This window comes from Cetorhinus maximus, chromosome 13 (genome assembly GCF_964194155.1).
Source record: "Cetorhinus maximus chromosome 13, sCetMax3.hap1.1, whole genome shotgun sequence".
NCBI lineage: Eukaryota > Metazoa > Chordata > Chondrichthyes > Lamniformes > Cetorhinidae > Cetorhinus > Cetorhinus maximus.
Window position 1 is genome coordinate 109,132,874 of NC_135891.1, and position 13,395 is coordinate 109,146,268.

The 13,395-nt window shown below is 42.5% G+C and overlaps 1 protein-coding gene across 3 annotated transcripts in view; it reads right to left on the minus strand.

Moving 5' to 3' along the window:
• Positions 1 to 13,395, minus strand: part of LOC144688937 (TLE family member 5-like) — a 647,395-nt gene that overhangs the window by 64,181 nt on the left and 569,819 nt on the right. For all 3 annotated transcript variants that reach the window (XM_078555989.1, XM_078555990.1, XM_078555988.1), the window contains one exon: positions 1,708 to 1,771. In XM_078555989.1, the coding sequence (XP_078412115.1) occupies positions 1,708 to 1,771 (64 nt within the window). The remainder of the gene's footprint in view (positions 1 to 1,707; positions 1,772 to 13,395) is intronic.

Sequence of the window (13,395 nt, forward strand, 5' to 3'; positions counted from 1 at the left end):
AAACCAAGAATAAAATGTTAATGTCTCGCACTCTATTATGGATGAACCCTCTGAAGTTCACACACTCATGTTATGATGATCAAGATATCTATTTCTGATCTCCAATGGTCGCTTAATCATGCACCAAAGCTGACACAATCATCAGTTCGATGAGCAAATGTCACTTTCTTGAAGCCAGATTCCCGAGTGGGAAAAGTACAATAAAGTACAACGCATAATGTGAGCCCAAAGCCTTTTCTTCAAAAAAAAAGTGAGGGCCGCTCTCATCATTTTCCCTGAAGGGATTAACTCAGATACAGAGCCACTGGCACCGACTGACTTCCAGTATTTATATCCAGGCAGGTATTTAAATTGGACCCTAGACACTCGAGTTTTGGCTGTGGGAACACATCAGTTGATTCCGATTCTGATTGTGTTCCTTGCCAGAACAGCTGCAAACATAAACAACCGTGATCAATTTCCCCCTTCTGAACCCAGGTCAACCTGGGTCCTGGCTGAGATCAGTAAATACTGTTTGGGCCAGGGATTGAAACAGGATAATGGTCCTGATTGGAATTCTTAGTGGATAGAATAAGCAGAACTTGGACGAGTACTTAAAATCCAAGTGTTTGTCAGCCCATATGTCCCCATGCACAGAAAGGTGCAAGGAGATGGAAGTAAGAGCATATACATGACCAGACAAAAGGTCATAAGGTCCACCACACTTTTCACATTGAGAATTACACAGGAGAGCAAGATAGCAAACATTCTTCACCTAAACAGGTAAGGCTTTTATTCACTGGAGTTTAGAAGAACGAGGGGTGATCTTATTGAAACGTACAAGATTCTGAGGGGGCTTGACAGGGTAGGTGTTGAGATGACGTTTCCACCAGTGGGAGAATCTCGAACTAGGGGACATAGTTTTAAATGAGTGTCCACTTATTCTATAACTGAGATGCGAATGAATTTATTCTCTCAGAGGGTAGTGAATATCTGGAATTCTCTACCCCAGAGAGTTGTGGAGGCTAGATCACTGAATGTATTTAAAGAGAAGGTAGATAGATTTTTGAAATATTGAGGAGTTGAGGGCTATGAGGAACTGGCACGAAAGAGGAGTTGAAGCCTGGGGCAGGTCAGCCATGATCTTATTGAATGGCGGGGCAGGCTTGAGGGGCCGAATGGCCTACTCCTGCTCCTATTTCTTATGTTATGTTCAATTTTCAGTCCAATGGCTGCACTCTTAACTTGGTAAAGGAATCCTGCCGCTCATCGGACTGACATAAAACACTGCCCATTCTTCCGACAGAGAAGTTAGCAGTGGGTCACCCTTGGTGTTCAGAGTGTCAGGTTTGAAATGAGTGTATGGAATAAAGAGGGAAGTCTCAGTGAAACTCAATAATTATTCTGGGTAACACGAAAACAGTTGGTGAGCAGTGCCCAGAGACCCAGGCTTGGCTGAAGGGAAAAGGGGTATCAAGTGTTGCAAATTGATTGGCTGAGAGTGCACGACATTCCAACTACATCTCACGTTCTTTTTTAAATAAGAGGTGGCAACATTGTACAAGATTACATGGTGCTTTACAAAAGCAGAAAGGTTTATAGCTCCTGAATTATTAAGAGGTATTCTCCAGCTACATTTAAGACTCCTAAATATCTGCACAATGCGAGGGACAGTTTGGGTGAACTTCAACCACTTTGCAGAGCAGGAATCAAGTGAATAGCCCTTACCATGACATAATGGCGTTGCATTTCTGTCTTTTCACTGGCCAGTTTGTCACATTCCAACTTGAGGCTGTGGTTAAAAATACAAGAGAGGTTTCAAAATGACATAATTAAAAGCAGATTCTTTATTCTCCTCTTCAAGTTTCATTTCAAATTCAAAGCTCCTTCCCTTCACACTTGTCCCTGGGGAAATGAAGTCAAAATATTTTACAGTTGCATGTTTTTGTACCATTACCCAATGCATCACACTCCAATGAATAAAAAAAAAATCTACCACTCTGCCGTCCTGCCAATTCCTGTTGAAATGCAGCGCGCGGGCGCTAGCAGCATGTTTTGTACGAGTCTGGAACGTTCGAGGCCTATTTGACCATCGGAACTCTCATAGTGCGGCCCATTAAAGTCGTGGCCCCACCGCAGCACCAATTTCTGCCATGGGTTATTAATGTTTGGTTGATTAAGTTGTTAAAGGTACACAGGCGATGGGCATTGTTTGATTAAGGCCTCAAAGCACTTATAAAAAAGGGGTATTGCCCCTTTAAAGGGCCATTGGTTTGTTTAATTAATTGGGAGCTTGTTAATTACTTTAATTTACTGGTCACTCAAAAAATGGTATAAAGAAGGATGTGGCTGGGAGTCTGAGTTAGTTGTCAGGAGGCAGAGATCTGCAATGCTGCTTTCTGTGAATAACCCAACTGTCAAGAAAAATATCTGACTTGTTACAGCGTTTCTACTGAACTAACAAAATTATAGTGACCATTTGGGAGAATCCCTGAGGAAATCCCTGTGATTGAACACCAACAGGGACATTGGGCAAAATGGCCCATTTCAGTTTGGTAATTTTATATAACTATACATCAAGTGTGGTATACTTCACTGCAAACCTCCTACTTGCTTCCTCTCCAAATTAAAAAAAATGTAAACATGGCAATTTTTTAGACTTTTGAATCAGGCTCAATAATTACTGAAACCCATTGGAGGATATAACATAACTCCAAGTAGTAACATTCACCATAGTCATCCTGGCATTATTACAACTATAAGATTTATAAGATCATGATGTTTTGGAACTGTGTCTTTAATTTAAGGTCAACCGGAGGGAGTCATGTGATCTGTTCTGAATCTTCCTGACAGCAAGCCTGGGGCAGTTAAAGATCTAAGGGAGGCCCAGAATAGAGGGATGGTCCAAGGTGTTCACAGTTGGAGACAATGCAGCAATCTCCGAATTCAGCAGGGGTAGAAGCCGAGTCTCCCAAAGTCCCAGAAAGGTGATGAAAGTATTGGGTTGTAAACTGTTGTGCTTAAAACTGTCCATTTAGTTTCAAGATGACAGAAAGTTGGAGTCTCAACGATAACTAATCAGCATCTCTAATTGGATACAAGGCCCATGTGATTCTCATCATGGGGAAGGTTGCAGAGTAAGCTATTGTAAATATCACAGACAGTATTTTGGGAGTGATGTCTGGATCTGGGCGAGAGGGAGCAGCTAGAGGCAAAAATACGTCTCTTATAATTCACCATGCAGGAATGTGGATGCAAGTTCGCACTTGGATTGAAAAGGCCAAATGCATGGGCAGTTAAAAGCTATCTTGGGCGAGAGAGAGGGGGAGTCCAGGAAAAGCAAACCTAACTGTGAAAGACAGTTCTAAGCTTACAACTTACTAGGTTCAGAAAGAAAAATATCAGGAAGAAACCCTTGGGTGCCAAGAATCACTTTGGGATTGATTCTGGGAAAATTGAATGTCTACATAAAGGACGTGTAAAGTATACATGTCAAGCGATTTTTTTTAAGCTATCTACAAAGATAATGTTTTAACCATTTGTTACAGTAAATGTCTTAAAACGTAAAATCTTGACGTCATTCTTTCAGCTATTAACTAGAAGTTTGGATTTTCCTTTTAAACTTCAGTCTCCCCAGGGATTGCAATAACATTTAAAGAGTTATTTAGAGCCCAGTTAATATGCTTTATGAAAAGTCGCACTAGCTAACTTCATTACAATACTGTACTGCTTGCGTGCCAACTGTCCACCTGTGCCCAGTGACAGAGGTTCCCGAAGCAGGACCCTTGTATAGCCTCCTGAAACCAGAATGTAAACTCAGCTAAGGCTGGCAGACCCGCTCCAAGTTGCAGGACTCAAAGCCCAGCACGTTTGCTTCATGGATACAGCCAGTACAACCAACACAGTAGGTAGCACAGTTCGAAAGATGGTTCAAATTCAGCACCTGCCCTTTCTCCCCGACTTGATGTCAAACAGCTCGGGGTGAGTACTGGGGATCATTGAGTGAGGGTCGCCAGACACAGATCAGTGAGGAACAAAAGGGCCTCTGTCCCTTTGGCAGAAAGAATTCTGGGCTGCCTGAATCTCTGGCTCGAGATCATTTACATTGACAACAATTGGATGCATCATGGGCTAACAGCCCAGCATCTGACTGAGCGTTGCATTGGGCTGTGCTCGTATTAAAGCAATATTTCAGTGAGTCACTCTATACAGAGATACTGAAAAATAAATGGGAATATTTCTCCTGCCAAGTGGGAATGGAAGGCAACAACTCACAAGATGTGATTATATCGAATATTACTTTTAATTCATTGGCTGTGGAATTAGACTTTTTAAAAAGATAGATTTTTTTGAAACGGATAGTGATTTTAGCTGACATCAAGATGGCTGACTCTAATTTACATTACTTTATGTTGTACATTCTAACCGATGAAGAAGAGATAGCAAGTCTTCAAAACCCATCACAGACAATGGCACCTGGGGTTTGTGAATAACCTTCCTTCCTGCCCCTTCAACAAGGCCTCAAAGAAAGCCATCTACAGTATTCAACAGCCGAAAATGAACCGTTCAAAGGTTAATTGCTTGGACAAGACGACCTCGATTTTTAAGGTAGCTCTCCAGACGAGCTAATCAAGTTATAATTGGAATATACAACTATATTCGAATTACTGGCAGTTGGAGAGAGGTCACATGACAAACCACAAGCACCATGGGTCTTTGAGAAGAACTAGACTAGCAATTCAGCTGGTTGGAGCTCCTGCCCTCCCTCTCCATCCCAACTAAGAAGCTTGGATCCTATCTACTAATTTGACTTTGTCTCCATTCTGCAGTAGACAATTTTTTTAAAGAAAGAATGCAATTCCACACCGTGTCTCCAGAAGGGCAGAAAACCTAGCTACAGTTTTAAACCACCTCGGCACTGAAAGCAAGGCCACTGTATTCGGCCTGCAGCCAGTGGAGACTACAAGCTACGAACTGTGAACTTTTATTTCTTACGGACTCTAATTTGGTGAACGTATCCTCTCCTACTCGGGTGCGTGTGTGTCTGAGTCTATAGCTCCTAAAACTACACTGTCTGGCCAGGCAAAAACAGCCTCTCAGCATCCATCTGGTCTCACTCTTCCAATCTCTGAAGAGGCGATGGTGTAGTGGTATTGTCGCTGGACTGGTAATCCGGAGACCCAGGGTAATGCTTTGGGGACCGGGTTTGAATCCCACCACGGCAGATAGTGGAATTTGAATTCAATAAAAATCTGTAATTAAAAATCTAATGACAACCATGTAACCATTGCCGATTCACAAATGTCCTTGAGGGAAGGAAATCTGTTGTCCTTACCTGGTCGGCCTACATGTGACTCCAGGCCCACAGCAATGTGGTTGACTCTTAAATACCCCTGGACAAGGGCAACTATGGATGGGCAATAAATGCTGGGCCAGCCAATGAAGCCCTCATCCCATGAATGAGAAAAAAATAGGCCTATTCTCATAGTACAGCCCTCTCATCCTCTCGTCCCAGGAATCAATCCAATGAACCTTTGTTGCACACCCTCCAAGGCAAGTTTACCCTTCCTTAGGTTCAGAGACCAAAACTGTACACAGTGCTCCAGGTATAATTGCAACAAACTACAACCTGCTGATCCAGAGGTAAGATTTCCACCAGCCAGGTCTTAAATCAGGACAGCCAAGATGATTTTATTAGAAAAAGCTACTCCCTGGAATACAAATTTGAGACACTTTTAAACACTTAGCAGATGTTTCAATAAGAGACAATACGCCCTTTTGATAATAACCAGTCTCTGGGAAATGAAGCAACGATGGGACGGACATTCTGAACAGGTCTATGTTCCTCAGCTTCGGAGCCATGGTTTACTCTGCACAAACTCAGCTTATTGTAGCTTGGAGACTCATGTTTAAGAAAAATACGCCTGGTGTTCGTCTTAAAGTAACAGCATCTCTTTTTGTGTCAGCTTGTGAATCTGTCTCGGGTCTCTCTCCACATAGGACTTGTACCCCATGGGTAAAATGGCAAAGGTGGGGGTGGGGGGGGGAGGAAAGAGGGGTGGGTGTGAGTGGAGGTGGAGGCAAGCAAACTTTTTTTCTTAAGAAAGGGATTGCAGTTACTTTCTCATAAGATGTTCAAGTGGGGCGGGGGAGGCTAAAGTAGAGCATAAACACCAGCGTAGATCAGCTAGGCCGAAGGGCTTGTTGCTGTGTTGTAAAATCTACATAATTATGTCACAAACATCATGCCCCAAAACAAAAGTAGACTAAAGTGATGTGAAAAGGATCAGCAATCAGCACATGCAATCCCGCATGGCTCAATTAATTTTTAAAATCTAATTATTAAAACACACACGCACAAATTTTTGACTGCAGCACTTGCGTTAATAAATTCTCAAAGAGGTCAGAAGCCTGCGATGATCTTACTGACAGATATACAAACAGGCCTGCATTAATGACAGATTTCAGATAACAATCACAGCAGAACGCTCATACATACAAACAACTCAGCACATGAGATGTTGTGAACATTGTAGGCCCTGCATTCAGAATGCCTGCCAAAACAAGGAGCACATCTTCACTGCAGAGCTCAAAAGCAAAAGGAATGCCACCATCTGAATGGCAGGTTAGATCCACTGTGATTTCAGTCTCTAGCCTCCCGGCATCTAAACCAGGGGCGGGGAGCCCACAGCCAAGGGGCCGGACCCAGCCCGGTGCTCAATTTCATCTAGCCTGCAGCAAGATTTCTAAAATTAAAATTAGTTCAAATGTTTTAAGTAGAATCTAAACACGGTACTAGATCTTTCTATTGCCGAAGCGACTTTGTCTTTTTTCTGTTGCCTCAGGTATTATTTTTCGTGAGTTCTGTACAAACTCATCATGACAGCATGGCTGCTTGTTTGTCCCTCTAACTAACCGTGATGGTGAGTGAAAACAATCAAGTCCCGGGTGAACTTAAGGGCACTGTTTAGACTTTTGGGTTGGGAAACTTGCCATCCAATTTAAACAAAAGAATGACACTAGGAATGTTGAGAAACGTCTTTGACTATGGTTGCTGTTCTGTGGGAAGAGCTCAAATCAGCAGATTGCAAGTTGACAATGCAGTTTTATATACTAAAGCTCCACCCACATATGTGCATGTGTGTGTATATGTGTGCGCTTGTGTGTGTGCATGTGCGCCCTTGTGTGCGTGTGCGCCCTTGTGTGCGTGTGCGCCCTTGTGTGCGTGTGACCTTGTGTGCGTGTGGCCCGCCAATGATTTTGTCTATGTGTGAATGGCTCGTGATAAGAAAAAGGTTCCACACCCTAATCTAAACACTTGCAATCTTCCCCAGATAGATTATACAATGCTACGTGGACAGGGTGAGGGACTTAAATCAAAAATAGACTGAATCTTTCTCAACTGACTCTTGTTTTTAGGTGATACTCCAATGAAGTAGTCCCATTCCTTAGTGTGCATACAATCACCTTGCTCTCATCTTTGGGGTAACTTGTCAGAGACCTGCCCAGGACATATTCCACCACAAAACTATTGTGTGCCCCAATGCAATTGCAAGCAGCAGCTCACCGGGTGTGGTGGGGGTGGGGAGGGGGGCGATGATGATGATAGCAAAGCTCCCTGACCCAAGCTAGTGGTCATGGGCTTTCACCATGCAGAAAAAGGCAAGGCGGTCAGATCAATCGTCAGCTTGGTCAAGACAGGACACCATTGTTCAACCAAGCAAACTGATGCAATGAATCTGCTCAGCATAGTTCACATGGTACATGAACAGGCATTAATTGAGCACGGCGTGTTAGTCAGAATACTTCTCTGGATAATGGAATTTTAACATCTGCCCTCTCATCCAAGGACGATCAGGATATTTATTGCTACTAGTCTCTTAGTTTGTCTCTTGATTTTGGATCGAATATGGGGGACACATGATTACCAACTTGTGCATATATATGCATACATGCACACAAATAAATCACCAGCTTCACCCCATGTTTCTCAACCTCAGCTAAATCCAGGTCTACAACACCATTCACTACTTTAATGAAATGCCGGTCTACAGGTACATCTGTTTTGACCTTGGAATAGCTGTGCGAACTAGGCTGCTAACAATGCATAACCAACAACTGGAGGAGAGGAGTATTTAAATGGTTGTTATATTTGCCATTAAGTGGCAGTGTCTCTTTGGCCTCTTTTGCAAATATAGTCATGCGCACGGTGTCCGTGACAATCTGTAGACACTTCTGCTGCAATGGATGAATATCAAGTTTCACTCAAATATCAACCCAACAAGCTAAAAATGTTTAAAATGCCATAACCAGGGGTATTGATTTTCATCAAATACTTTAGCAAATGGACTGCATCAGCACTGCTGATGACCTTATCGGACTAGGTTTTCCCCCAGGTATTAATTTGAGAAAATGCAGACATGCGTAAACAGTGCCACAACATAGATAGTAAGCATTTAGGCACTGTGGGGCAATTTTACCTTCACTGACTGGGCTTAACCTGACAGTGCCCACTCATTATGGAACCCGCCCAGTTATTATCCTGACAGATTACCAGCCAGGTGCTGGTGAAGGTGATAATTGTCTGTATTCAGCTGTGAACTCAGCATTTCTCCCATTTAAAAATGGATTCCTAGAAATCTTGCCATTATTTTTTGTTATTAATTAAAAAGGAGCTTTCGGTTCGTTAAGGTATTGTTACAGACCAATCATGAATTCATACAGAATTGTGTGGGGCGGAGAGGTAGATAACCGAGTAGGTCAGAAGTGGAAACATTTTGCTTGCCTCTGGTTCAGGTTCCTCCTTACTGTAGATTGTAACTATAATTATATTGCAGCAGTGGAATGTGTCTAACTGATACTTGGAATGGTTGTGTTTGGTCTAATAAACACACAGTAACATGCCACTGCTTTAATAATCATCTCCGCGCCAGCTTGCTTTATTTAAAGAAAATTCAACTTGTATTTATATGGCGCCTTTAACATTGTAAAACATCCCAAGGCCCTTCATGGGAGCACTTTCAAACAAAATGTGACACCAAGCCACACAAGGTGATATTAGGGCAGATGGCCAAAAGCTTGGCCAGAGTTCAGTCTAAGGAGGAAAGAGAGATAGAGGGACAGAGGGGTTTAGGAAGGGAATCCCAGAGTCTAGGGCCTAGCAGCTGATGGCACAGCTACCAATTTTTTTTTTTTTTTAATTCACTCATGGAATGTGGGCATCGCCACTTGGCCAGCATTTATTGCCCATCCCTAGTTGCCCTCGAGAAGGCGGTGGTGAGCTGCCTTCTTGAACCACTGCAGTCCATGTGGTGCAGGTGCCCCCACAGTGCTGTTAGGGAGGAAGTTCCAGGATTTTGACCCAGTGACAGTGAAGGAACGGCGATATGTTTCCAAGTCAGGATGGTGAGTGGCTTGGAGGAGAACTTCCCAGGTGGTAGTGTTGCCATCTATCTGCTGCCCTTGTCCTTCTAGGTGGTAGAGGTTGTGGGTTTGGAAGATGCTGCCTAAGGAGCCTTGGTGAGTACCAATAGTGGAGTAATGGAAATTGTGGGGTGCACAAGAGGCCAGGATTGGAGAGAGACAGAGATCTGGGAGGGTTGTAGGGCTGGAGGAGGTTACAGGGCTAAGGGAAGGTTTAGGCCAAGGAGAGAAGTGAAAACATGGGTGAGCATTTTAAAATCAAGATGCCTCTTCACTGGGAACCCCGATGGAGGTCAGCAAGCAGAAAGGTGATGGGTGAATGGGGCTTGGTGCAGCTTAGGGAACAGGCAGCAGTGTTTTGGATGACAAGTCTATGGAGCCTCAGAATTCTATTTTGGACATATTCACAAATCTGAACATGAATCACTGAACTATTGATCTGTACTCGGACTTTCAATTGCCAGTTCTGAGAGACAGTGCAACATGTGTTAAGAAGAAATGATTACAAGAACACAAAGGATATTCATGGTTTAGGAGGCACTACTCACAGCTGAGAGCAGGAACTGCAATTGGCAGAAGAGTCACATGCTGTAGCTATGCTTCCTGCTGCCTCCTGGGAATGCAGAGTCGGCCCTTTATTTTTTAACATCCACTTGGCAAAGTGACACAAGGATCTTTATTTTAAGGCCCAAGCACGAAATCTAGGCTAACGCCAAGTGCAGTACTGAGGAAGTGTTGGACTGTTTTCGATGTGAAAACAGATGGATGTCAAAAGATCCCCGGCACTATCTGGGAGAGAATAGGAGTTCTCCCTGGTGTCCAAGCCAATATTTATTCCACAACCAACATCATTAAATTGATGAAGAGTCATACGGACTCGAAACGTTAACTGTGTTCCTCTCCGCAGACGCTGTCAGACCTGCTGAGTTTTTCCAGCTATTTTTGTTTTTGTTTCAGATTTCCAGTATCCACAGTATTTTGCTTTTATCATTAAATTGATTACCTGATCATTTATTCTATGGCTGTGTGGGATCTTGCTGTGCAGAAATGAGCATAACAGTGGCTACACTTAATTTGCTCTAGAGTAAGGCAAGTCATCCGGAGGTCATGAAAGGCTTTATATAAATGCAAGTTTTCCTTTATCATATAAAATGCAGGACCCATGAAGACAACAGTAATTATCGATAAACAAAATCTGGCTTTTAGAAGAATCTATTCAATCTGTAGCCGATTTCCTTCATCATCAATGAAGTGATGGCCATATTTCTATCCATTTTGCACTGCTGGCCATTAGCCTCATGTAACATGTTATATAGGGCTCTCAAGAACTCTATTGCCTAGTTTTAGGCAACTTGCAAAACAGCATACATTCTGTATTCCACCATGACCTGAAGCGTATACCTTTTTGTACAATCCCATACTATTATTTACTATTATAGGGAGGGGGGAGCCAGTTGAAGTAGGAACTGCACTGCACAAGATCTTGAATTGCGATGGATATATTTTTATTTTTGAATAAAAATGTTCACACTTTTCCCAAAGAGTTAAAAACATACAAAATTCTGGGGAGGTTGAGGGCTTAATTTTTTTTTTTACAGCTTTCATAGAGTCATTACAGTACAGACTGCAGTCATTCGGCCCATCAAATCCATGTTGGAATAACAGGGGCTAGACTGATTGGGTGGGTGTAATAAAACATCAACTTAGTTTAAAAAATGCTCAGCGAATGCAGAATATTCCTTGTACTAATCTATATATTTTCAGAGGGAGTCTATGTCTCCAGAAATGAACCACTCAGCTCAGGGGTTTCAATGAGAATCCTTACTTAAACCAGAAAAAAAGTGTTTTGAAAAAATGTCAAGTATGTTGAAATCTGTTGTAATAGGCAGCGCACAGACTGTACTCAACCAGTCCGCATTTGCAAAACCCAAAACAAAATTTCTACCGTTAGATGTGATTCCGTAATTGGGCGGCACTTGCTGAACAATCCCGTGTGTTAACAGTTACACGAACAACCAATTTAAGGTAATCAATAGGATTCGCAAAGTGGCTCATTTGCACTTGCTAGAAGAGACATGTGCAGGGACCCATTCTCTGCAAACAAAAGGAATATGTTCAAGCCTTGTGCCTTTTTTGAATTATCTGGGAGCTTGGGGAGCCTATAGATCCCCATTGCTTTCTCCGCAGCCACACATCAGCCAGAGCTGACGCGCTAACCAATCAGCAGCCTTTTCTCCTGTCGTATAGATTCTTCTGATCGTCTGAAATTTAGCATTCTTGCGTTTGTCCTGGTAAGTGCAAGATGAAAAGCTTCAGCGACACGTCTCTCATTTCAACAATGTTTAAAGGTGTTAATGTAGAAACAGCTTTACACACCTAAAGCCAATAGATATGGCATATATTTTAAGAAATCAAGTAGTTCCATTTATATGCATGGATCTTGTAGGCAAATCAGCTTTGCCCCAATTCTCATTCTGCTGTCTCAAATTTTGTGCACTGCACAGCTGCATTGCTGAACTTTTTCTGGCTCTGATATCAGTTAAGTGCCTCAATCGCTGTTTGAAAATGTTAAAAGCATGATTACAGTTGCATAGTGATTGGCCTTTTGTTACCAAGTCTGCTAATGAAATCGCATTTATGAAAACACCCTTTTAAAAAAGGTAATTGCCTCATATTTTGTTAGAGCAGTAGCAAAAACCAAAACCCTTTTCTTAAAGAGGAAAATGTAGACGAATGCTCTATTCGGTTAACATCTGATTTTAACACACTATCAATTTACAGTCAGTCAATCTACACGCTGAAGAACTGCACCTACCCCTTTGTTTATTCCAGCTATATCCAGGATGAAAAGGGTCACCCTGGACTGAAGGACGTAGCAGGGAGATTGAGCAGTTAAAATTTCAATTTGCTATTGGAAGCTAAGAAGTAGGCCAGAGTCTTTTTTGCTAGGATTGTTATCAAATTAGAATGGGCCTCACTCCAAAGCCCAACCACTTTTGAATATAACGAGGGGGAAGCCTCCTATTTGGAGGGACATGGTTTATCCCAGTTGATTGGGACACCTGGGTGGCTATTTTCAGTATTAGGCCACATGTCACTTGGAGACCCTGAATAGCACAGAAATAGGATTTCCTGCAATTGTGATATTTAGTTTAAAAACAAACTGGAATTTATATTTTACAAAAAAAGCCCACTGTGTGGATTCATGAAGAAGATACCAACCACCTCATGCCATTTCTCCAAGATATTGTCAATTTATATGTTCCAGAGGCAGCAGGACCGCTAATCAAGCATTACCAACAATACCAAAGAAGATAAAGTGACCTCAGTACAGGTGGCATTCAGGCTGACTTTAAGCCCAACGTGACAGAGGCTCCAAGTCCACCCTGGAGCTGCACTCCCAAGGTACTTTTTAAATAAAACAATGTGCATACTGTAGTACATCAGTCCTTCAAGATTGAAACATTTTGGGTGTTCGGGTCTCAGTTACCTTTTCTTCAACAACGTGTGGCCAATGCTGGTCTTTTCTTAGCAGCCCCGAGAAGTGGCGGTGGGCATTTTTTCTGAACTTTTATAGCAGAGTGGTTTGATTGGCCACTTGACAGGGCATTAGGACACAACCAGGGTATAGGACTGGAGTCACATGTAGTCCAGATTAGGTGGAATTGACAGGTTCCTTTCAAGGACACGGTTGTTAAAATTCAAGTGGCACCATAACTACTACACTACCATCCCCATATACAAGTATGTACAACAACATAGGAACATAGAAGCAGGAGTTGGCCATTCAGCCCATTGAGCCTGCTCCGCCATTCAATACGATCATAGCTGATCATCCATTTCAATGCCTTTTTCCCACACTATCCCCATACCCCTTTATATCATTGGTATTTATAAATCTGTCAATCTCTGCTTTAAGCATACTTAATGACTGAGCTTCCACAGCCCTCTGGGGTAGAGAATTCCAAAGATTCGCAACCCTCAGAGTAAAAT